Raw genomic sequence first — 26987 nt, 5'->3', positions numbered from 1 at the left:
GTTCCGTATAGTACCTCAAAAGAAACTGTCCATCGTATCCGGAGAAATTGTGAGCCATCACCGTGGCATGACGATGACAATCTCGGTAACGTTCGATGTCCTCTTGGCTCCACGTCTTGTCGATGGGGTCTAAGACCCATTGGGCAAAATCGGCTAACGTGTTCGGTCCCCGAAAGATTTTTTCACGCCCTCCGGGAATCTTGCTGCAGTGAGGGCAATGACTGAAAATAGGTTCTTGAATGCACTTCTCGCACGCTCGATGAGCCACGCAAAAATTAGGAATGTGAATGCCGGTTTCTTGCATGCATTCGAAATCGAAAAAGATGAAATTGCCTTTCTTCTTGTGACCATCCTCTTTCTCTGGTGGGGGTTAGTATTTTTGCACGTAACATTGGTGTTCCAAGTCCACGATGTGGTGACAAATGTGACATTTTTTCTTTCCTCGACATACGTGTGCCTTGGCAGCATTGGTACATATGACTTGTTCACACGTAGGGCACAATCTCAGGAGTTGACAAGCACATTTCTTCTGTGAACCTTGCGTTTTCAGATGTTGTTGGTAACAGGTAGGGCTGACAAACGTGCGCAGACAAGTGGAACAAGGCACTGGTTCTTCGCTCAGACAGGGTGAAGAGGCCAAACATCCTGAGCATTTCAATCCACAATGCTTGTGTTGCTCTCGATTATTATAACCATGGTCACATTTCTCACAGTAATAACCGTATCCCAGGAATCCGGTGATACTGGTAATCGTATCGAAATGGTCATCGTGATGATAAACATGAATGTATTTTCCGTCCTTAAAATCTTGCCCTCGAAACAACAGAGGCCCGCGCACTTCTTGAGGGTACACTTTCAAGGTGTATCGTGGAGCTAGGGCATCTTGCAATTTTTGCATCTCAGGAATGCCACAGGGTGTGTCTTTGGACAGGCCAGCTTGTTGCAACAGGAGTTCTGCTTCATTGCGTTGTTTGGCTCGGTCCGATTGTTGAATAGTTTTCCAGGTTCTTTTCCATTCTACCGTGTCGTTCTTGTTGGCATAGGTTCGTCCCACCACGATGGCACGGGCTAAACACATCTGGTCATGAGGATTGTGAATTTGGACAAGGCTACGCTTAATGCTGCGAAGGTCGTTCACCAATAACATCTCAAACTGGTCATTAGATTGTTGCACATGTTGAATCTTGTCCATGACTTTGGAAGCGGTCAATTCTGCAGGGGTGCTAAACTCGATCCAAACAGGGGATTTCAAACCGTCTTGTTGTATGGAAAGTCTCAAGCGATCGTCTTCTTTGGGTTGACATTGTTGCTTGAGTGCAGTGAGCAAAGAATCCCACATCTCGGTGATGAACACTTCTGCTTTCTCTAACGGCACTTCAGCCTTGAAATCTTTAAACTTCACTGTGTATTTGTAAGCCGTGGTTCTAAATTTTCTAGAGGAGCGCTTTTCCGTCTCTCGAATGGAATAGTATTTTTCAGGGTTGAGTAAGGGTGGTGAACTTGGTTTAGAGGGTTCAAATTCTGGTTCACTCATGTCCTCTTCAAAATCACTGGCATGAATTTGTGCCAAGATTTCAGCCCTGGTTCGAGGCGATAGATCACGTTTCTGCCTCTTACTTTCTTCTTTCTTCTCGAATGAATAGGATCGTTTCATCTTGAAAGCAAAAAGTCAAATGACTCAAGTTCAAACACCATGAGCTACTTTATAGTCATAGCAGACCAGCTTATATAAAAGGGTGTGTGTCTTGTCCTTTCACTATTCATTTCACTCTCAAACCGAGCACAACGATGGAAGAGACTACCCAGATGGAACGTTTCGTCAGAGCTTTGCGAGGGGTCATTAGAAAATTCTCTTCAGACCAGCCTACGGACTACTCTCCTTCCTTTAGAGATAAAAGTCAAGATACTTGCTATATCTGTCAGAAGAAAGGGCATTGGTCTTCAGAGTGTCCAGACCGTCAAAAAAGAACAAAAACAGGGACTAAAAAAGACAAAAGTCAAGATACCTGTTATTATTGTCAAGAAAAAGGACATTGGTCTCCAGATTGCCCAAAAAAGAAACAAGAGGAGTCAGAAGAAAAGAGGGATTCTTCAGAAGAAGAGAGGGATTCTTCGAAAGAAGAGAGGGATTCTTCGAAAGAAGAGAGGGATTCTTTAGAGGAAGAAGAGGAAGAAAAAAGACAATTCTATTTACAAGAGGCAAAGAAACAGGAGAAGAAGAAAAGAAGAAGGGAAGAAAATGAGGAAAAGAGGGTGAAGAAATTCAAAAAACAGAGAGACTAAACAAGGAGAAAGAAGAAGTCAATGAACTTTTTATTAAAGTGATGTGTTGTGAATTGTGAATTGGATTGTAAAAAATGGAGAAAAGAATAAATGAATGATATAAGGTAAGTGTCTTTGAGTTGTGATTTTAAAATAAGAACGTACACTCACGCACTCATACACAGACACGTACTATAAGGGTAAAATGGGTGGGGTTTATTTTTTTTGTTGAGTTATTGGCAAATTGAAATTGTATTTCTTTTCGAGAAATGTGGGTGGCCCTGAAAAGGGCCTTTTCTCTTCATGGTGAAAGGGTGAGTTTAAGCAATCAACTTTAACTGCCTTATGCCTTTGCCACGGCCAAGGCCTACTTCTGGACTGCGTAATGTTGATGATGATGATAATGATTGGGTTGAAATCACTAAGGGTGGTACGGTAGGCTTAGTCACAGGGTTAACGTGTTTAGCTCGGGAAGGTCGTATTCTCTTCGGTCGTGATAAAGAAGTCTGATACATTTGTTTCAGACTTCTTAACTCCGCTAAAATGTCCAACAGTACCGTGACCGTTTGATTTTCACCCTCTTGTTTCTTTGCTGCTACTTCTTCTTGCTGTTGCTGGTGTTGTTTTTTTCTTACCTCTTCTTCTTGTTGCTGTTGCTGTAGGAGAAAAGCCTGTTCCGCTTCCTTTTGTCGTTGCATAAATTTCTCCAATTCTTCTTTCTGTCTCTGTCTAAAATTCTCCACTTGCGGTAATGAAGAAGGTAACGAAGGTTCCGGAACAAATTCTTGCGAGGAGAGAAAATCCACAAAATCCCAGTTCACCTCTTCTGAAAGTAAGTCCGGGTTCCGTTGGGCGGTCTCCACTGCTGGTGCACTCCAATGAATCGTTTTCTGAGTTTCCGTCATGTTGAATCACTGTCGCATAGATTGACTGCACACAAGCGCTAGCGAATCTATATAGACTACGTGACGTCACAGACTGCTCTCTTCAGATTGGATGCGGGCTGACTGAATTCTGTAACGCGTGTTCGGATTGGTGAATGAACTCAATCCGTTTCAATCCTTTCTGTCCCTATAAATAAGCGCAGTTCACTGCATTGATTCACCTATTGTCGGAGCCTCAACATGTGGACAGACGTTGAATCTTCAACCCTTGTGTCAACAATGATGGACGGACATGCTCATGTATGTCCGATCCAAGTGGACCGTTGTCCACAGGACCAACAGCAGCCTGTGGATAAGAAGAGTCTATATAGAGAGACAAGGTTGCCTCAAGCGGACTCTGATGTATGGCCCTGCTGTAAGACGAAGTTTGAGGACAAGAAGATGTCGCAAATGCCCTTTATGTTAAGGGCATATTAACATAAACCAAAGGCCCTTTTCAGGGCCAGCCATATTTCTCGAAAAGAGATAGCCTTTCCATTGCCTACCCCTTTTTAAAAAAAATTTAAAAAAAAAAATCCCATGTTCCATTTCCCTTGACGCTATACAGTCCCACCCTGTTTAAATTCCCTTTGACGCTCAACAGTCCCACGATTTTTCTCCATGTTAATTTCCCTTGACGCTATATGTTCCCACGATTTTTCTCCATGTTAAATTTCCCTTGACGCTATATGTTCCCAAGGGTCTTTTTAATGATAAGTCCCATTGACGCTATACTATCCCTATTCACTACTACCAGTAAAGCATATGTACTGGGTTAGAGAGCTTGGATCTGAATTCAGTTTCATTTGTGTGAACAATAGTGAACAATCTCTCACAGTCAGCATTAGAATGGTAAAGAACCTATATTCCTTTCATAACATGACAAAGAAGAGGAAATTTATATCTTACAGTTATTGGGTATTTTAGCTGGGAAATATGATTAAAAAATCAACTCTATCCGTATGAAATACATTGTCAGGTAGAGTGTAGTGCCAACTTGATACTTCAGGAGTTATTCAATTTATCAGCAGCTTTTCCTGCAATATGGTGCATCATATGACAGAGACAACCTGATATGTGCAATGATAGAGACATTTTTCAAAATATAGAATGTAACTCCTTTATGAATTCCAGTCATCACTAATGCAGTATCAGCTTAAAACCCCCATTCAATCATGCCAACTTAAGTTTATTTAAAGTATTATTAAGCAAACACATACAATGTTTTCCCCAGTGGAATCTACTGTTAATTCTGGTAATGAAAGAAGAGCACTCGGACCATGCCCTTTTTGTTGTCAAAGCCTCTTACACAGACTGGGTACAGCTTTATGTCACAATCACTACTCCTGTCTGTTGAAATACTAAACGGCCCAGTTTTCATGGCTTCTGCAATTTTAAGCGAAGTATCTTCTGCTAACACATAACAATATTCAATCATTGTGTTCTTGCACATGCATATTTTCTGCAATTTTGGAATCAGGAAACATCCGTCTGAACAAAGGACCAATGTAGTCTTCTACCTCTTTTGTCCGTGTTCTATTAAGAACTCGGTAGACGACGCATCGGCATTTATAAAATTCGTGTCAACAATTTAGTTTTGCTGTATAAAAATAAGTTATCTCAGTAATGGAGTTAGTAAACAAGCTAATTCAAGTTTTCTTGTTTTACCACCATGACCAATATTAAAATCCTTTCCACGCAGCCTGCAAGGGGCGTGAAGATCCCTAGAATAGAACGCTGTATTGTGTAACTCATGCATTCATCTCTGAATCGGTTTTTCGTCTTTTCCTAATCCATCTGTGAAATTATCTGAACAATATTTTTGCTCTAACACACATAGACTAAAATAAATCTGACTTGACTTTTAGCGCCAAATACATACAGACTGGTTCTGTTTTGGATTAGAGCAAAGAATCTGCGATCAAAGATTAAAAATTATAAAACCGGTCTGTTCTCTTCTAACTAAGCCATAAAGCTGCTATAAATAGAAACCGAGGTCAAAAGTTGAAAGTAGAAACCAGCAGGTTTCTTGAAGTAGGGCAACTGCTATAAATAGAACATAACTCTGTCAAGAAAGTGCATGCAAGTCTTCGGACAAGCGTACTCTTATATAGTTACATAGAAGCCCTCTTTTCAAGAATACAGTCCGTGGGATTAATTGGATGTTAATAAAAATGAGTAAACAAATTGTTGATTTTTTTTGGAGGGGGATATATCGAAAACGCGTAATCCGAATAGTTACTCGTAATGCGTAATTTGGTAAAAAATGCATAATGATTACGCCAAAAGCGTAATGGTTGGCATGTATGCCTTACCTTTGGGTTTTTTCGACACAGACGAGAATTTCCGCTCACGGCAAATATAATTGAATCAAAGAAATAACGCATCAGTGTTTAACGATGCAGCAAGGGGAGTTTGTCCCCACTTGATAGCAGGCAGTGGATACTCTGGATACTCTCGATGGTATTACCACTTACACAATTTGGCTGTCGTGCTGTTGTGAACCAACTAATAATTGATACTGGTTAGTGTAATGCAAGACAAATATTGGTGAGACTTCTGTATTTGCTGGAACAACTTGCAATTCCTTTAGCACAAATATCCAGCCAGGAAGTTTTAGTCTACCAAATGATGGTCCCAAAAGTTAGTCGGTTGGTTATCTTGGAGCATCAATCCATTCTGAAATAGTAAATATATCCACGTATCAAACCGGTTCAGTAGCACCACATTGTTGCCCACCTCCTAACTCTCCAGGTCCAGACAGGTACCATACCAACTTGTCTGCGAGTGGTTGTAACGGTACCGGCTGTGAAATAATTTTCTGAATAAATGTAACGGTTTACTGTCGAATCGCATTGATTGGCTTTAGTCCAGTCGGACGTGTAGCTTCATCCTTTAGCGCTTGTATGGCTAATGCAAGTCGTGCTACCCATTCATGAGATTGTCTGAATGCTAGCTACTACTTCGTCAACAATTCCTACCCGTATCGATAGCCGTTTAACCGTTCGGCAAAAGTAAGATTAAACCGTTCCTCAACACTTGGTCACGGTGTACCTTGACATGTGCGACAAGAACTCGTACTCGGAGCTTTGATAACATCACAGCAACTGATCCGAGAAATTATTTACCAGGATCCGCTTGCAACAATAATGGCAATGTGAGAGAATAGTGTGCATCAATGCGCTTGAGTGTATTTAAGACACCTGCAGAATATTCTGATGTCAGCGATTCCGCTTCTTTGATCTGCTGGCCTAATCAACAATCGTTAACGCGTACTTATAGGCGCACAATTTACTTTGATTATCACGTACACGATCATGTGGAAGAAGCAACACATCAGCTTGATGTACCTCATTAGGTGCTTGGATATCAAAGCAACCAAATAAAATCTTTCTTGTTACTGGTATGTTAATTTGCCACAGTGTTTTATATGGCAAAAATGTTCGAACTTTCCATGTGTGACATTTTCTACACTGGTTAACTGCACCACAGAGGATTCATCTCTCCAATACCCATGCGAATTGTAGAATAGTTTGGACAACATTTGGCTTTTTGTGTCAATTTTTTATTTCTATTGTTTTCCTTTTAATTAGTAGACTTTTGTTCACCACCCAAAGCAATCTTGGCTTTCATACCTCCTTTAACGACCCATTATCCGATTCGTTCTCCCAGTGTTGGATTAATCGCATTTAATTCATTGGTGAGATGAACATTGACACGTTGAACATAAAGGGATATCTTTTGAAGCTTAGTATGCAAGGTCATGTCGGTAGCAAGAAGCATCAGCGCTGTTGATAGGTGATTCACGGGGTTTTGGTTGGTTGTTAGAATAGAGCCGTATATCCATTCTCTTACAAGGCCCACATTAATAGTATCTGGTTCCCATCGGGGTATTTAGTCACGGTGTTACTGGTAATTTTGCTAATGCAGCTGCAATATCAGCGTCAGTGACTTTTTAAACAAAATAAAGGTACACGTCTTGGTTCAACGTCGAACACAGTTTCTATGAATTGCTGCTTGCCCTTTACTTTTCGCGCAACATCATACACAAGATGAAGACACGATCGTATTAATACGATCAATGGCATCAAAAAAATCAAATTCGCAGATGCTTTGATTAGCAAGAATAATTTGAGAAAAATCTAGAATTTTGTGGTCATCGATTTATCCAATGTAAGTAACACCAAAACCGTCCAGTATTTTTTACAGAATTTTATCAGGGAAATGCATTAATATATATTTTTTAAAGCTTGTTGTTTTTACTCTTTCTTGTGTTACTGTTTATTCGAGCCTAAACATGTGACATAAGAGTACACAACTTTATTGTGAGCAACTTTGCCAAATGAGTTGGACAAAAACACTAAATCAAGATAAAGTAAAACACACTGACTCAATAAATGAGGAAATGTTAAGTTTTATAGGATGGTTACGCGTCATATCAAGGAATAAGTCTAGTCAACACAAATAATACAAACAAACAATAACTCTTTGAAGTAGTCCCCTCTGTAAAATCAGCAAGTCAAGCACCACCAGTGAGTCTCAGTGACACTTGATAATTTGTCACTGCTATTGAGTACTCTGCAACTATGATGTTTGGGGCATCGTAGCAGCTTGACTAAATGACTAACGATACAGGTACACGGTTTGAAGTGACTATTTTATAATCACTGTATCAAAAAATATTGCATTTCAGCTCTATTGGATGGACCGCTCCGGTGGCCTAGTGGCTACAGCGTCCGCCTCGGATGCGGGAGTCGTGGGTTCGATCCCCGGCCGAGTCATACCAAAGACTTACAAAAATGGTACTAACAGCTACCTCGCTTGGCGCTCAACATTAAGAGGTTAGTGTTAGGACTGGTCGGCCTGGTGTCAGGATACTGTGACTGGGTGGGACATCATGCTACATGTCTGCGGCATAATGCCCCAGTTCTTGACATCACTATAAACTGCCATTGCAGACATCATAGCGATATGATTGAAAATTGTTAAAGCTACGTTAAAAATCCAAAATCACATTACACATCACTTATTCTACCGTCGTTGCTGCCCTTTGTTGTCGTTGCCCTCCCTGCTGCTTCCTGCGTCCCTTTTCGAAAACTAAGGTCTTTATCGAGGTAGGAAAAAATAATATTTGCGTGTCTGTTGTCATAAATTAAAAATTTAAGTTAACAATAATGGCCAACATTGGAGAAGCACACTCCGCTAGATTAGCTCGAGAGCGACTAGAAGCAATAAAGAAATATCTTCCCCTGAGAGATTCTGTAAGACAAAAATTACAAGCGCGGCAACAAGCACTAGATGAATATGCAACAGACGTAGAACAATTATTTAAACCCGTTACAACAGCTACTGAAAAAGCTGCGGCGGTTACTTAAAGAGCTTTATAGGGAGATCCTAAGGACGAAACAAAGAAAGGTATTCTTCCAGTATTAAAACAGACCGCTGAGCAGACTGAAAAAATAGCAGCGAGAACTAAACAAACAAAAAAACTTTTACGAGACCTTCCAACTGATATAGCTTGCAGCTCAACCTCCACCCGTCGGTGAAAAAGTACTTGAAGGCATTGAACAAATTCGTACTGAACTCGCGTCTAAACCAGTAAAGGAAAATATTGGACTGATTGCAAAATTTAGGGAGGATTTTATCGAAGATATTAGAAATACTAAAATAGAAAAATTGCCTGAAAAAATATTAATTAGTATATTTAATAAATCTGGTATCTTAAAACCCGGTTTTGAAAAAGTAACTGATGATAATCTTATTAAATGAATATATCGTATATATAAAAACAAAAAACAGGCCAGAAATGATGATTTAGAATACAGAAGTCTTGATGAAGAAGTAAAAAGACTTTATAGAAAAACACTGAAACGACTTAAACAACAACCCTCTCAGCAGGAACCTTCATATCAACTTCCTCCACCTTTGCAACAGATAGAACAACAACAGTCTTCTTCACCGATGTCGGAACTTAAAAGGTCTGAAAAAGCAAGAGGAGAAAGATCACCCTTAAGACTATTTAAGAAAACAACAGAAGAAGGAGCAACTGGCAGTGGTTTGGGAAATGGTCTTACTTGTCCTGATAATATCATCTATGATGTATCACGGTTAGAAGTTCTCATCGGAGGAAAGCGAGCTGAAAATAACTCGCCAGAAATAATTAATGAAGCGGCTGATATCTGTCAGCGATTATTTCAAGATGGTATCACGGATACTAGGATCTACCGAGAACTTATTGATGAACTTGTTGACAGCGATTAGATAAATAACAATTAAATAAGATGATCATACATGACTCTCATAATAGACCAGTCATGGTCAGGGTTGTAAACTCACGATATCCTGTATACAAGATGACTTATGGAAATGGATTCGGTGATGTTGTTCAAGGTTTATTTGCGAGGATGGCTCCTAAAGCAATACCGATCGTAAAACAATTATCGATGAAGGCCATTGATGTTATTAAAGATAAAGCTACTGGCGCTGTTGGTAGAGCTGCCGGTAAAGCATTCTTGGCAATTAAGGATAGACTAGCACGATTAATACGCAAACCTCAAAGAGGTTCGCCTCCACCGGTAAAATTACCAGCCACCGCAGACATGCCTGCAAATGTTAGTAAAGTAATAAATGAAGCCGCAAATAAAAAACTAGCAGCGCTGATAAATCAAGGGGCTGAACAAATAAACACAAGTCTGGTGGCGGGAAGTTGTCTTCGTTGTAGACGATAACTTTTATAATAAACTGTTTAAATGGGAATCTGACACAGCATTCGATATGGATGAACCGGTACGCAAAGATGAACCTGTACGTGATTTTCAGTATTATTCTTATGACGCGCGAACCCCATATCAACGAGGACGAATTGAATTACAGGTTCAAGATACAAGTAGATATTTCTTGTCCGCTGAAGCATTTATTGAAGTAGAAGGTGAAATTAAAAAATTAGATAACACAGACTACACCGAGAAGGATACAACCGGTTTTGTTAATAACGGAATTATGGCCTTGTTTAGTAGTGCCACTTATATGATTGATGGAAAAAATATTGAATCGATTCAGAATGATGTCGATGTTGCTACAACAATAATTGGTCTAGCAAGATATTCTGACGACTTTACAAGATCAGCTGGTCCATCAATGATGTTTGCCAAAGATAATTCTGATCATCCTAACAGTGATCAGTTTATTATTAGACAACCACAAAACCGTGCTGATTCTCCTGTTGCTGTTGCTGGTATAGAAGACATGATCATTAGTGCTAATACACAATTTAATTTAGGTTTCGCTACACACAAACAAATGTTGAAAACGGATAGTAGAAAATTTTCTTGTGCGATTTCGCTGTCGCATATCTTAGGATTTTGCAGAGATTTCAAAAAGGTAATTTTCGGAGCAAAACATACGGTTGTGCTTGTTAGAAAAGATAATGACAATGATGCTTTATTGCGACCTGCTGGTGATGCTGGTAAAGTATTAATAACAAAACTATCACTGTTTATGCCGGTAATGACTCCGGCAATTACTGAAGAACAGCGATTACTTTCTTTTATGGATAAAGGTGGCAAATTGTTGTTATCGTGGTTTACAACAACCACAGATAGTATTCAAAGTAATATTAATGGTTTATTTACCTGGCATATAGCATCACAGCAAGGGGTTTCCGCGCCGCGACATATTTTTATTGCTCTTCAGGATGCTGCACGAATAAACTCACAAACACATAGTCATATGATTATACGCGATCGATCCACGTGGAATTATCTATTTCGATTCGTATGGGTTAGCACCACCAGTTGAATTCCTCAAATATGTGCAAAACACTCCATCCACAGTCTGGTACTCAACGCTACCAACACAAACACTGACCGATCCTCCGATATGTGGTCGTGAAGTATTAAATGTTCTCACCGCGATATCAAAATCAATCAAACCACCTCACAACGTCGTGCATAAGTATACCGCGGGTCAATTTAAACAGTTTCCTATCAAATAATGGTTGATATTTACAGAAGATCTCTTCTCAACAGAAAAGTGAGGCGCACCGATATAGATTTATCAAAATATGCGACCAAGGATGAAATCGATAATCTTTTATCGTTATCCGGGATAGACCCAGATGAGGTTGTTATTTTTCAGGACCGACACGGAAAACTAAAATCCAGCGATATCAAATGGCATGAAATAATTCGTAGGGTTATTGGAGCTACTCCGGGTAACATCCCTGTGTTCAATGATAGCGGAAAAATCAGAGATTCGCTGATATCAATTGCGGCGTTAAGAGATGATATGCAAAAAGCTGCAGGGGAACGCGTAAAAAAGACCGGCGACACAATAACAGGTGAACTCAGCATGAACGGTAACAAAATAACCGTGTTAAGAGATCCAACATCCCCGGAAGATGCCGCGACGAAAAATTATGTTGACACCGTTGACGGTCAATTATCCACGTTGCGGGCCGAGTATGACGTTCACGTAAATGCGTTTGCAAATCTCCATAGAAACTTTAGAAAAATTAATGAAACCGCAGAGGAATTCTTTGGTACTCCGCACACCGTTGACATAAAACTTTCTGATATCAAGACCAACATTGACACGATCAAACAAACACAGCAAGATATCATTAGTGGGATTCCTGTGATCGTTAACAAAACCAGTTTGATTAAAATCCCATCTGGAGTAACTGCCGGGCATATTACCAACATAGTATGCACGGTATCATCTGGATTTGCAACATGGTCTAAACAAAATAATACTATCAAATATACAGCAACAGTCACTGGAGTGTACAGGCTGTCTGTGTTCAGTGCTGCAAAATTTGAAATTTTCACAAGATACCCCTGGCGACATTCCACCGACAAGTATTCCGGAGTTGTGACTATCATATTAAACAAGGGGACCGAAGAAACATTTATACTGGAATCCGCCGACAAGAAATTAACCGCAACATCTTACTGGTGGTGTTTGGAATTTGTAGCTGAAACACCTCAATTGGTTACTGCGTAAATAATAAAATGGCGCCAGAGTCAACAGATGCTCAGCAACATAGGTACGATCAAGTACGCGAATGGCAGAGTTAAAAAATATCATTAACGAATGCACAATAAAAACAAAATACAAGCTTCGTGTAATTATCCTAGACACAATAGTGTATTCAGTATCCGCGATAGTTGCATCTGCGGGAGTATTATTATCAGCGCTAACACCAGTAACAACTGCAATCGCGGTCACAATTACAGTTTCAACATCAAAGACAATTGCAGGCGTTGCTAATATAATCATGTGCGCTAACAAAATTGCACGAATATGAAAAGTTAAACAATGCGGCCACGAGCGCCTACTCGAAATTATCGTCGCTGATATCATCAAGTCTCGACGATACAGTAATATCAGATTCCGAATTCGCGCAAATGGTTAAGATATACGAAGACTACACCAGTCATTTAAAAAGACAAAAGATAAATAATAATGTCTGAATTACTTCATCGAGCTCTGCTCGATATAGTCGCAAGTACAAATCCGGTGAAGACTTCAATGATAACAATAATTTAGACTAAACCAGAATTCAGTATTAATTTTCCAACAGCGATTCCAGTAATCGAGATCGCGTTAGCACAATTACGAGTATATCACAGTTGGCCCAATATCAGATCAAAATCATTTGGTGGATTGCCAGCAAATAATTCGTTTGTGTTTGCACATAAAAATAAACCCGATGGTACACCAGACTGGAATGTCATTGGGTTACCAACCGGGTCTTATCAAATTGAAGAAATCAATGAAGAATTACAACGTCGAATAAAAAATATCACAGGAAAAGAATCTAAGATAACAATAACTGTTCATGAGCCAACGCTATCTTCTGCCATCGAAATAAGCACCCCAGACTACGTCGTGGATATATATAATAGTTCGATCAGAACAGTGTTAGGATGGCCTGAAATTCCACCACCGGCACCACCAATACCACCAGAACCAAAAAGTCTGATTATATCACTGACAAACAATCATGTCACGAAATCAACCCGTCATACAAACGACATTTGGATAATATAAAAGGATCAAAGTTGGGTAGTAATTTTAGATTTACCGACAAGGATGATACATTTTATGGTATTTTACTACTGAGATATCCCCCCTCACGAAAGTGGTTATGAAATCAATTTAAGTCAAATTATTGAATATTTTAAAATCATTAATCAAGAACACAAAACACAACAGGAAAAACTACGGCAGCTCTTCCAGGAATATCTTTTTGATACATCGCTACGAAGTGAAGTCATCACGCGAATAGAAATATTAAATCAGCTTGTATCCGACATGGAATATATTAACCGGCGAGTAATCGAGGCAACAATTAACGACAAAACTCTTATCAATAAACAACGATTTTTAACTGCATACTCGCTAACAGAAGCCACTCTGCCAAATTTAAACTTCCCGGGTATAATGCAACCGAGCTAAGAAAATCAGTCAACGACCTCATCAATGTGTTCTTTGATGACATACTTGCACAATGGAGAAGATCACTACCACCGCCAACTGTCCTCAGACACAATAATAGTCAAATCGGAGACGGACGACTTGTATCTCAGGGCATCGTAAACATAACCGAAGTGGTCGCGGTCAATCTTGTGTGTGATGTCATTGATGGCAGCTACAGCACGGACACGACAGTATCAAATCAAGTCCAGCAAGGATTATTTCTTTATTCATTCACCCCGAAAGATATACCACCCGGATTTCTAATCGTGCAAGAGCCAATCAATCCAGTCTATCTACGATGCTATAATCCGTGGCTGACCAGAATAAATTTCAAACTAACAGACCAGTCTGGTCACCTTCTTGATTTTCGAGGTGAAACACTACATATTAATTTACTTGTGAAATCCTAGAAGTCTTCGACTTTTTCTAAGTCAGGGTGAATAATTTTATTTGTGCGCACGAATATTTTATTTATATATATTTTATGCACACTGTCCGATTTGCTAATTTTGATAACGTATTTACTAGTCAAAATCGTGCACACTGTCCGATTTGCTAATTTTGATAGGGTATTTACTAGTCAAATTCAAAGTTTTTCAGTAAAAAGTAAAAAAATATTAAAATCTGCAGGAAAATTTATTTTTTTACTGGCTGATAATTAATCAAGCGAGTATTATCTAATGTACCACCGCGTAAAATGTTTCATACATAACAAAGAACTTCTTGATGAAGCTGTCAAAACCGGAAAAGTTACCTCGGAAAAAATAATTGCTGACGAATACGGCACTGACGATTTTATATTGACTGATACGCAACTGAAAAAACTAAAAGAAGATCATATTGTGATCGCGCATTGCAGTATACCTCAAATTTTAGAGTATGTACGTATATTTAGATCTTAGATCTTTAGATCTTAAATATGTACCACCACATAAATGTTTTCGTGTATGACAAACAAGCGCTCGAGCAAGCAGTTAAGGCCGCATTTACCCAAGAAGAAATTAACGTTAAATTCATTATTGACGAATACGGAAACGAAGATTTCTTACTAACACGGCAACAGTTAGATAGTCTCAGACGCGAGCATATTATTTCAATTGTATGTGACCAAGATCAAATTCTGAATTATGCGCACTCTTGCATTAAATCCGATCGACTAAGGGAACTATTATCTAACTCGGACAGATACAAGTATCAAGGAAGTAAAAAAAAATCACTTTTTTTAAACTTTCAATTTCATTTCCAAGTACTTGATTTCATTTCCAAGTATTTACTTCCTTCATGAAATCAAGGTGACTTCGTCAAGAGACATACAATTTTTTTAGCTGTCTTACACGAGTATTTATCACCTTCCTTGTTTCATATTCTTGGGCTAATTCCAACCTATTTTTTTTCAATTGCACGAGACAACGAAACAAATTCATGTATTTGTGCTTCTTCTACTGTAGCCAGCGATTTATATAATTTCGTCTGGATCCTCTTTATAAATCTGTACTGAGCAGGCAAAATATAACGCCCTGCGCATTTAGCTTCATGTAGTGTTTCAAAATCAGATATGACTGTTTCAGGATTTAGTTCATCGGATATATTAAATCCGCGCTCTTCTAACTTTATATTAGCAACAATCACAACATTGATATTTTCGTGATTCATATATATATATATATATATATATATATATATATATATATATATATATATATATATATATATATATTATGTATTTAAAAGAAAGAAAAAATAAACAGCAACCATGACGAGCGGTTATCAATCATGGGTCTTTCACTGGCCTGTGTGTTTCACGAGGTCCTTTCAGACTTGAGATTTTTGTCTTTGAGACTTTTGTCTTTTTTATCTCAGTCTTACAGAACCTTTCTAATGGTTTCTCGGCATCCTCGTGATTGTGACAGAGTCAAGGGCCGCATTCTTTGTCGGACCCATGTGACGTAGAGCTTTCTGCATCCAAGGTTACTGTTTATTTTTGGGGGGCTCCAAAGCGAAAATGAAACTGTCTGTGTAATACCCCCACAAGATCAAAATCCCAGGGGTGAAAAACACCCCCCCCCCCACGATTCGACGTGGAGGAGATATGTTCACAAGGGCCCAATTTTATTATAAAACCCTATAATTGGGACCGTCGACAGTATGTCCGTGACGAGACTCGAACCGCTGGCATTTGATAAAGTCGGGACGAGAGTCAAACGCTTTACAACTGCACCACGGTCTCATCTGATAATACAGGATTTAAAAATTATCATATAGGTATCTACTGACAGACAGTTAACAAGTTCTGAACTGGATTTTAAACACTAAATTTAAATTCTGAACTGGATTTTAATTCTAAATATTATCGTGAAAATAACACTGACCTGTACTGACAATATCAAACGCGGAAGTGTTATAGACTGTGACGCAGTGTGTATCCAATTGGCTGTAAAAAAATAATAATAACTGTATACCGCTCTGCCGCGCTGGATAAATTTACCTGTAATGATATATATTGCATAATCTCATGGAGTGTTGCACAATCTGCCTGATGAAATCACCTTGACAAAGTCACCTTGAAGTCAAGGGGTAGATAATTGTATCATTGACTTTTACACAGTCGCTGTAGAGTTATCTCCGTTATCTGCATCTACATAACGAAATAAAATCCAGTTATTAAACTTGTATGAAAACGATGATTTAATTATATTTTCTGCAACACGTTGGACCGAACACGGGTTAATACGGAAATACTTGCCAGCCGCGTTCATTGACTGAAATATTTTCTCTTCATGGGTACTTATGTTGAAAGATCTGACAGCTCTCCTTGCAACGCTCTTAAATTTACCGGTACCTCCTCGTGCAGAATTCTCACTCTGCGTGATAGATTGTAGGTTAGATAATTTATTATTAACTTTCTGTCCATCTATATGATCAATCACAAGACCATCTTTGATTTTTCCAAAGAAACACTCGAACACGAACCTGTGATCATAATAACCTTCCCCTCCAGCACCAACCGGAGATAACCAGCATTATCAACAACACCAACTGGTTTTTTCAACTTGCAATTTCTGACTATTCCCTCACGATTCGCCTCGTAATTCTTAATGATACGATGTGGACAAATTCTTGATTCATTTTATATAATAATGTATTTGTCTAATTTATAATTTGTCTGAAAACTTAGTTATATAATCGCGCTCACATTTTAGCGCAACATTATTGTATTTTTTGTTGTTATAATATCTTTTAAGTTCACGGTATCTTTTTCCCCCGCCCGCAACTTGCACATAACTGTGTTTTACCCCTGACCCCAACACCACATCGCAGACACGGTATTGGTCCTAGACTCCCCCTTCGGATGCTTTGGGAATGTTCCCCACAGAATCCTTTCTTGCAGGATTTGTTACAAACAGTTACAGATCCCATTTTATGCCACTTGCACATGGAGGAGTTTGAAAGATTATCTGCAATCAAACCCTGGAAAGCTTCTAGATTCGATCTTGACAGACTAACCCTGACTCGCGGAGACGAGCCCTGACTGATCTGTTTGATATTATCAGGAATGCCAAAAAAGAATTTCGTAATGATGGAGCATCTCACGTATGGTCTACATTCAAAAATTATACGCGACACTGACTCTGTCAATGTTGAAGAAGTCAAGGACGCTACAATTAATGATGCACGAGCGAAAATGATTATCGATTATCTCCCCTTTGATAATCAGAAATATTTTTTCAGAATAAAATTTATTGTACAAGCAGATTCCGATACGTGGATTATCCGTGATAAAAATGACCCTGTCCTTCCTAATGGAAAAACCATTCTGTTAAGTAAATATTCCAAACCAGGAATGTTGACTGGGATTGATAAACCATATTATGCTCGAGCGTATCCTGTGACCGCGGTCATTTATGGAATCTATCCGATAAAAACATCAAAAATCAACAAACTTGCCCCAATGAGATTCTCAAAGCTGAATTGTGTAGCCGAGCGAGTAATGGAACATTTCAAAAATGTGATGCGCGGAAACGGTCTAACTGATCTAAGACGTTCCAAGATAGCTGCGTAGGCTGGAAAAGTCAAGGATACAGGAGCATCAATAAACGATGTTGCCGAGCTAGAAAAAGCACTAAGATGACCCATAACCGTAAAAACGATAACAGAGAAAGTATTATACAAATCGAAATATAATCGGAACGGAGCTCCAATAAATATCATTGATCATAACGCTCACACTTGGACTAAGGCAGTTACGATATTTCCGCGGGATCGTGTTGTGAAATATTACCCGCCAGAGAACTCTGGTAAAAATATGTTTGATTTTATTAAACAGATAAGCAAAAACGACACTGTGTCGGTGTGGTTGTTTAAAAGTTCCGAAGATGGCGAGTATGATCAATTTGTAAGATCTAACGGTGAATTATACCGGACGGAATCTCTGCAACAGGAAATGAAAAACCTCGCAGACAGATATTCAGAAAACTCTGAGCAGTTATTAACTAATTGTTTTACAGTTCCGAGTGTTGCCACTCACGCCGCCAGAGAAAGAAATTCATGGAAGCCAACCCGAAGTGAGTTTCTCGAAGATATACAATTGAGTTGTGTCGAGTATGGACATGGCGGTTTGTGGAATACCAAGTATGACCTCAGCGAGATGATATCAGTTGATATGGTTGCGTGTTATCCGGGAAGCTTTCTTGGGATGGGCGAATGTAGTGGATATTTTAAAGATTTGGACATCCCACGAACTCGATGACGCGAGTTGCTGTAAATGGTCCTTTGCCTGATTTTGACTTGACAGGATTTGCTCGTGTGACATCGTTTGCGCTAGCTGAAAAACTTTATCCAGTTTGTTATGTTTGGTTTGGCAGACATTTCTCAGAGAAACGTTGGACACCAATAGTGTTGTTGCGATATATGCTTGACAGCCGAATACTGGTATCGTTGACCGTCAGTGAAGCAATCATATCATATCGAACGCAGACTTCGGTTTGGTTACCAACACCGGAGCGTATCAGTCTCGATGAAGTCATTGAGGAAGATGCATGAGAGTGTCCAAATACTCCTGTTGATGTCATTAACAATAACACTCCTAATATTCTTAAGATTAAACTCAGCAATACTCAAAAAACAGCAAACGATCTCGGTAGAAGAATAATCGGTAAATTTACTCAAGGTGGTGCATATGATCATAAATGACATCACTCACGATTGATTATGGATGATGCTGAATTAAATTTTATAATTGCTGATGCCGCTGTGAGAAATATATTTTGTAATCGGGAGGACGCTTTCTTGTCCGACGGAACACGGTTGGGCACAATTGTTAGTTATATTAATGGAGAATCACCTCAATACACACATTTAAGATCTTCGATGATGGCTTATGTTTCTATAAATTTGCTATCGCAAGTAAATAGATTTCCCGACACTGCAGTTAGAGTTGCCACAGATTCACTTTATATAGATAAAAGATATTCAGAATCACTGGCTCGTTTTACAAGCAATGATGAATCATGGAGTTCGTGGAGAATAAAAAGGAAATGTTACATGGATGTTGTGAATCCGCTGATGTTGCTATCAAAGATAGTTATTGCAAATCAGAATTATCAGAAATGTCGAATGCACCATCAGTGTATGATCCAATCACCAGACACAAAACCGTTTATTTGAACAGACCGGGATGTTCTGGTAAGACAACTCGAGCGATTGAATTATTTCGAAATTCCGATATGATTGTGCTAACACCTACACACAGACTCGCCAGGGATATGAAACAACGAGGAGTCAATTCTTGTACTTATCACAGTTTTTTTCAAATACAGTGGTGGTGCGTGGACTCCTGACCGAATGCGAGAGAAATATATTCCAAAAGTTATAATTTGGGATGAAATATGTACGGTACCGTTAGATATATTAAAAATATTTCTTGATTGGCTGCTAACAAAAAATACTGCAGTGGTTATGTGCGGCGATCACGGTCAGCCACCACCTTTTGTTGGTCCATCTCCGCATTTGTGGTTAAAAGATTTTGTTGATTATTATGAAGAAGTGTCTGATGATTATAAAGATCTCTTGATGCAACGTTGAAGGGATTTAAAACATTAATCAGATTACAACCGAATAAAATTCAATGCGAAATTATGCGTAAAATAATTTCAGAGACTTCAATGAGCGACTTTTGGAAAACGTGGAGACCAAACGATTTGATAGTGGCAAGCAGAAAGATAGTCAGAGACACACTTCAGATGAGATTGTTTTCACTGCAATGAGAAAAGTTTCCAATGTTGCCAGTGCCATTGTGTTATAGACCAGCTGATACACGACTACAAAATATTGACGTTGATATACCAGGACAGACCGAAAAACAAAATCTCGTATTAAATGATATTGTCACAGTTGATATCAACGCTGTTGAAGATGCACTAAAAATGAACAAATCCCCGTGGACGCTAGGGTACGCAATGGCAATTCATTCGTCTCAAGGACTGACTATTTCTGATACAGTTGTTTGGATCGTTGATCATCGCATCGAATGGTCAAACTTAGTTTACTTAGCTGTGTCCAGAGTCAGAAGAATATCTCAATTGCGAAGAATTGTCTTGGAAGAGTCAATGGCTGATGAAATTAATAATGAAAACGACAGTGATAAAATCAGAAAAAAATTAACCGGTTACAAACAGAGTGACAAAAAAAATAATCGCGATTTTGATCTCGATGTTGAATTTATCATGACACTGAAACAACAACAGAATAATCATTGTGCGAGCTTTAATTGTATCATGTTATGGCAGTATTCGAGTAATAATCCAAGACAATTCACCGTAGATAGAAAAGATAATAGTCGCGGCCATACACGACAAAATGTGATGCTGACCTGTCTTGAGTGTAATCGACGTAGAGGTGCCGGTGCTAGTTAAGTGATCTGGGCGGTAATTGTGTGTCTTCGGGAATTGCTTGTAATTGTTTACGTGTCAATCCACGTTGAGGAGCAGTTAAATCCAGCCTGTAGATTGCTGGTCTACCAGTGGATCTAGTTATGTTAGATATCTTGTGTGTGGTGATGCTCCTGAGAGGATCAGTCGCTCTTTTTTTACCACCTTCAAGTTCACCTGATTCATATAAATATCTTACAGTGACATCACCCAGTATTGGTTGTGCTGAAAAATCACGTCGTTGTACAGGTATATTGTTTTTTGGTAATTGCATTAATAGGTTTCATGTTGGTTGTTCGAGTTATTTCATTATTTAATGCAGCTATCACATTTGGTAATCTTGCAACCCATTCGCGAGATCTCTTGTCCTGAATGAATTCCTTCGCGTACTGATATCCAAATAACCGCTCAGCAAGTGTTTGATTAAATCGCTCAACAATTGCCTGATCATCATGAATCTCAGTATGCCCTCGTCTAATGTTGACATTATGTTGCTTCATCGTTGATGATACTGCACCCTGAAATTCTTTGCCAGGATCAACTTGTAATAGACTTGGCCATCGTAGACCACCTCGTTGATAAATTCGTTCAAAAGCAGAAGCAACCTCAGATGCTGTTTTAGTCGTTAACGGTTCTGCATCTTTATATCTACTTGCAACATCAACTACAGTTAACGCGTATTTATATGTTCGACGACGAACGGTATCATGTGGCAGAAATAATATATCAGCCTGATGAACTTCATTAGGAACACTAACATTAAAATGTGCAAAATTAATTTTTCTAGGACGCGGTAGATAAATTTGCCATATTGCCTGTTTGGACAACCAATCTGCTGCAGTATCACGTGTGACTTTTGCTGCACTGGCAAGTTTACTAACTGCTGCGCTACCCCTCCAGCATCCTCTTGGGGAATAATAAATCGACTCCATTATAATTAATTGCCAGCACCTAATACAAGCTTAGATTTCATCGCGGACTTTATTAACCAACTGGCTAACCTTTCTTTGAGAGATTTATCAGTGATGGAATTTAGCGCGTGAATTAATTTCACATCCGCGAGATGCCTATCTTGTAGATTTTTACTTTTATAAGCCACATCATGGACATGACACGCTTTATCAATAGCATTTATCGGATACTCACCTGGTTTTGGTTGATCTTGGTCATCAAGTCTGATATCAAGTCTGGTTCCAGGACCACAAGAATTATATCCTGGTAGATGTTTTTCTCCTGGGTATGTAGCCCACGGAGCTCCTGGTAATTTTCCTAACTTGGCGGCAATATCACCTCCTCGTTTTTTTTTTTTTTTTACTTGGCGCTGACTTTGGTTTTGGCGCTGACTTTTGGTTTTTGGCGCTGACTTTGGTTTTGGCGCTGACTTACCACCTGACGGAGTCAGGGAGATAAATTGGAACTTTTTTATACCGCATCGCTCACACTTGCCCGAAACCGCAGATCTGTTATTTTTTGTTGTAACAGTTGTTTGTTCACTTGTTGGGGTACGTGCTCTACATTTCACACAATATAAATCCATATTTATATTATATTATTCTAATGGAGATCACTGACTTTTCTGCTACAAGGAAACGAGAACCAGTTAAGCATCACGCAGCGCTACCAAATTCTGTTCGTATGATTATAATTGGACCATCTGGGAGTGGTAAGACACAGTTGTTACTTAATTTAATAATGAAGTGAATGAAGTGGGACAAGTTGTATTTGGTAGCTCCATCTGTAGACGATCAACGATGCTACGAAGTGTTAAAAGATTTTAATGAAAGTGCAAAATCATTAAATGACGGTGATGATGTTGTTGAATTTATAACTGACATTAATGAAGCGCCAAGTATTGATGATATTGATGGATTTATTAATAATTTAGTTGTTTACGATGATGTCATGTTGGATAAACAATCAAATCCTGCCAAGATATTTTCCAGAGGCAGACACAAAAACACTGATGTGATTTATGTAACCCAGCGATACACCCAAATTCCTAAAGTGATCAGGGATAACTGTAATATTCCTGCTGTGTTTAATGGAGTTGATATACACACGTTACGAAATATTCATCAGACTTGGTGCAGTGGAGATATGGATATAAGTAAGTTTAGAAATTTATTTAGTCATGCCCAATCAACCCAACACGGATTTACAACAATAAATATACATGATCCTCGAACACGGTATCGAGTCGGGTTAGATACGATCTTTGGAGAATTTTTCGTATCTCGATAAAGACCTTAGTCTTCGAAAAGGGACACAGGAAGCAGCAGGGAGGGCAACGACAACAAAAGGGCAGCAACGACGGCGGCAATTGCGTTTACATAAAGCGTCATCGCTGTTTTATTTCGGCATTTGGAACCTTCTAAAAGTTGTAGGATTCGCCCTCCTTTTGCCTGAAAAGTTGTAGGATTCGCCCTCCCTGCTGCTACCAGTTTCTTAGACTGTCTGTTTTCGTAAATCATCGGGCAAATATTTTCAGAAAAATATACAAATCATTGAAATCAAAGCCAATGTATTATTTTTTTTAAAGATTTAACTTTAAAATGCAAATTATGTAGGCCAGAAACGTTTGGGACAATGCTATGTAGTGGAATTCGCAAGATGCGCTTTAAGGTCTAAGCTGTTTTCCGAACTGACACGTATTTGCGAAAATACGGGGAAAATAAGCAAATCAGATACTATTTAACCATTGCCTAAAATTACTAAGAGGACATAGACAAATAAATAAACCATAAATTTGCAATCCAGTCAATGGATTATTGTAAAGAAGCTATATTAAAGTCAGTGATTACATTACGAAAACCTCTCCATCTAAAAATAGATGCACTCATGTCTGTGTTGATTCTGTAGGAAAGAAGGGACTGCAACGTTTGATGGTGGGATTTCTATTTTTACTCCTAGTTTTAAAATCCTAGCAAGACCTCTGCATCCACATTCCTTGGAAGGTTAACCCTCAAAACATAAACATTTACTGAAAGGTTCTTATATACACGCCCTAAGAAATACACTGTAAAACCATTCTATAAGTATGTGGTGAGTTTTGGACGAGGCCATCCTAAAGCATGAGATTTCGTACAGACAGGCTGAATATCACATGTTGTGATGTCACAATAAAAACTGTACATGTCGGAATACAAATCTGTACAGTGTTATTTGCTATGATAGGCCTATATCCTCTTAGTTTCCTGTCACCATTATAAAAAGTCCATAGCAATCAGAAATTTTCAACTGAAAGTTTTTTTTTTTATGACACTTTGTCATCAACGATAAGGACTGATAAGACTTTGGTTAAACAATAATATAATTAAAATTTTGAACAATAATCATGTTTAATTTAATCTACGACCACAATGACACACTCTTTTAATACATAGGAATGAAAAGTAACTGCAAGAATAAAAACCTAAACTATCAGTTGAAAGTAAAACTAAAAACAAACTTCACATTTGAATTATTTACCTCCTGTAAGCATTCCCATGCATACTAAATAAAATGACTACACCTTTTTGTGTTTCTTCATGTGCCGCTTTAGAGTGTCATGCTTCCAAAATGTTTGATCACAAATTTCACATTTGACAGGTTTATCTCCAGTTTGTATTCTCATGTGTCTCTTCCTACTACTAAACTGAACAAACATTTTATCACAAACTTCACATTTGAATGGTTTATCTCCCGTATGTATTATCGCGTGCCTCTTTAAATTACTACTCCTACTAAACTGTTTATTACAAACTTCACATTTGAATGGTTTTTCTCCACTATGTACCATAATATGCCTCTTTAAGTTACTACTATCATTAAACTTTTTATGACAAACTTCACATTGGAATGATTTATCCCCTGTATGCACTCCCATGTGTTCCTTCAAAGAAGAAGGGTACCTAAACATTGTATTACAAACTTCACATTTGAATGGTTTTTCTCCAGTATGTACCATAATGTGCCTCTTTATGTTACTACTATTATTAAACATATTATGACAAACATCACAGTTGAATGATTTATTCCCAGTATGCACTCTCATGTGTTTAGTCAATGAAAAAGTGCATTACAAACTTCACATTTGAATGGTTTGCAACCAGTATGTATCATCATGTGCCTGTTCAAGTGATAACTGTTTATAAAATCATTATTACAAACTCCACATTTGAATGGGTTATCTCCAGTATGCATCATCATGTGAATCCCCTGACTGGATATTCCTATGTTCCTCATAACATCACTACTCTGCTTTACTTTCTTTCCAGCTTCTACTGACAACAAATATCAAAAGCTTTTGCTTTTAGTACCAACAGCGGACACTGCTAGCGATGAGGATTAAGATTTCTGCTAAAAATGGCAATCTCATGACGCTTTGTATTTTCTCGGTTTTCAGTATTCGATTTGACTGTCCACATACTTCATAGGACATCTGTTCGTAGTTGGTGACGTTGGTGATTTTCCACAACATATTCAGCTGAAATAAACCACATGGGTTCGTTACAAAGAAAATTAGAAGTATCCGTCCATGAATCAAGGGATGGGGTTCTAACCTGTAACAATATAACACAAGGGATTAAATCAGTCCGCACCTCTCAGTAGTTCCATCCCTGCTAGTTTATCCTACTTGCGTTTGTTAATTTCCAAATTCAGCCAGTCGTAGTCAAGAATAGTTCAATTTCAATACTGCTCGACACACTCCATTCAGTTTGTGACATACTGGAGAAAATGCATTAATGGGCACTGATTTTGACGGCCGGACAAGCTTTGGTGCCTCCGCAGTGCCGTATGAATTCGGATAGTCTTGGATTTCACCACTGACTGACAGGTAAGATCCGAACAACCTCGAGTCCACAGTAAATATCTTTAACGTATATTGTGATTGTTTTATTTTTGGTGGCAAAAACAAATACTGATTCTGGTAAATTTGGTGTTTATTGCTGGTTACATTGTTGCACAGTGCATTGTTAAATCTTGAAACATACTTACTGTTTGAAAATCATGTCAGTACTTATTGCAATCACTTAAACTGTTACAAATTTTGTGTTTTTATTGTTGTCCGTATATTAACATCAAAGATAATGTATGAGTAGCAGTTCTTAGTCACGAAGATCGCAGAGATAGGTCACTTTTAACAGGCTCTCCTGGAACTGGAAAAACATTCACACTTAGCAGAATTATTAATAAATTTATCATCGGTGGAAGAAGGATAGCTTTAACACCATCAAATGGAAACGATGCAATTGTATTAAGAGAGTATATATGTACTGATCATTATTTTTTTATGCAAGTGTATTAAGAGAGTATATATGTACTGATCATTATTTTTTATATATAAAAAATAATGATCAGTACATATATACTCTCTTAATACACTTGCATCGTTTCCATTTGATGGTGTTAAAGCTATCCTTCTTCCACTGATGACAAATTTATTAATAATTCTGTTAAGTGTGAATGTTTTTCCAGTTCCAGGACAGCCGATCATGATGATGAAGAAATATAGGAGTTTTACAACAAACTACAGGGTATTCTAAACATGGTCAGTAAAAAAGGCATCCTCATCGTCCAAGGAGACTTGAATGCCAAAGTTGGCAACGATGCTCTAAAAGACTGGGAAGTACATTGTGGACCTTCTTGCAATGAGCTTACCAATGAAAGAGGGAGACGGCTGCTCAAGTTCGCAAGCTACAACAACTTGGTACTAGCCAACACCCTGGGACAACATAAAGCTTCATGATGCTGGACATGGCACTCACCAAATGGAACCCATCACAACCAGATCAACTACATACTGGTTCAAAACCATTACCGATCTGGCATCAATAGAGCAAAAACAAGGACATTCCCAGGTGCTGATGTTGGGAGTGATCATGACCTCGTGATTATGAACTTCCGAGTGAGGCTGAAGAAAATCAGCAAGCCAAAGAACATCAGGCTCAAATTCAACCTTGAACAACTGAAGGACCCTGACATCTGCAAGTCATTCCAAGCCACAATTGGAGGAAAATTTGCTCCACTCCTTGTGATGGATGGTGATGTCAATGAGATGACAGACACCTTCAACACAGTCAATGACAGCAGCTGCCAAGGACATCATTGGCCTCCATTGCCCGAAGAAAAAAACCTGGGTTACAGAAGAGATTCTGAAGTTGTGTGATGCCTGAAGAGAACACAAAAACACCAGACACACAACAGGGGCAATGGAGTACCAAGAAATAAACAAGAATATCAGAAAAAAACTTGAGCAAAGCAAAAGAAAATTGGATTGGACAAAAGTGCACAGAAATGGAGAACAGTCTGATAAAGAATAACAGCAAAAAGGCATTCCAAATTGTAAAAGACCTCACCAGACAGAAACAACCAAGAGTCAGTGCCATTCAAGACAAAAATGGAAAATGCCTCA

General features: G+C 38.6%; 1 protein-coding gene across 1 annotated transcript in view; it reads right to left on the bottom strand.

Moving 5' to 3' along the window:
* The window catches only part of LOC149784818 (uncharacterized), a 50648-nt gene extending 25284 nt beyond the window's left edge, over positions 1–25364 (bottom strand). Inside the window, exon 1 of the mRNA XM_089933059.1 lies at positions 24105–25364. Within this exon, the coding sequence (XP_089789185.1) occupies positions 24105–24626 (522 nt within the window). The 5' untranslated portion in view covers positions 24627–25364. The remainder of the gene's footprint in view (positions 1–24104) is intronic.
* Between the last annotated feature and the right edge of the window lie 1623 nt (positions 25365–26987).

The sequence above is a fragment of the Sinohyriopsis cumingii genome, chromosome 14 (genome assembly GCF_028554795.1).
Source record: "Sinohyriopsis cumingii isolate HCF-2022 chromosome 14, ASM2855479v2, whole genome shotgun sequence".
Lineage (NCBI taxonomy): Eukaryota > Metazoa > Mollusca > Bivalvia > Unionida > Unionidae > Sinohyriopsis > Sinohyriopsis cumingii.
Note: the sequence above shows the minus strand (reverse complement) of the source record. Positions and strands in the feature narration are given on the sequence as shown.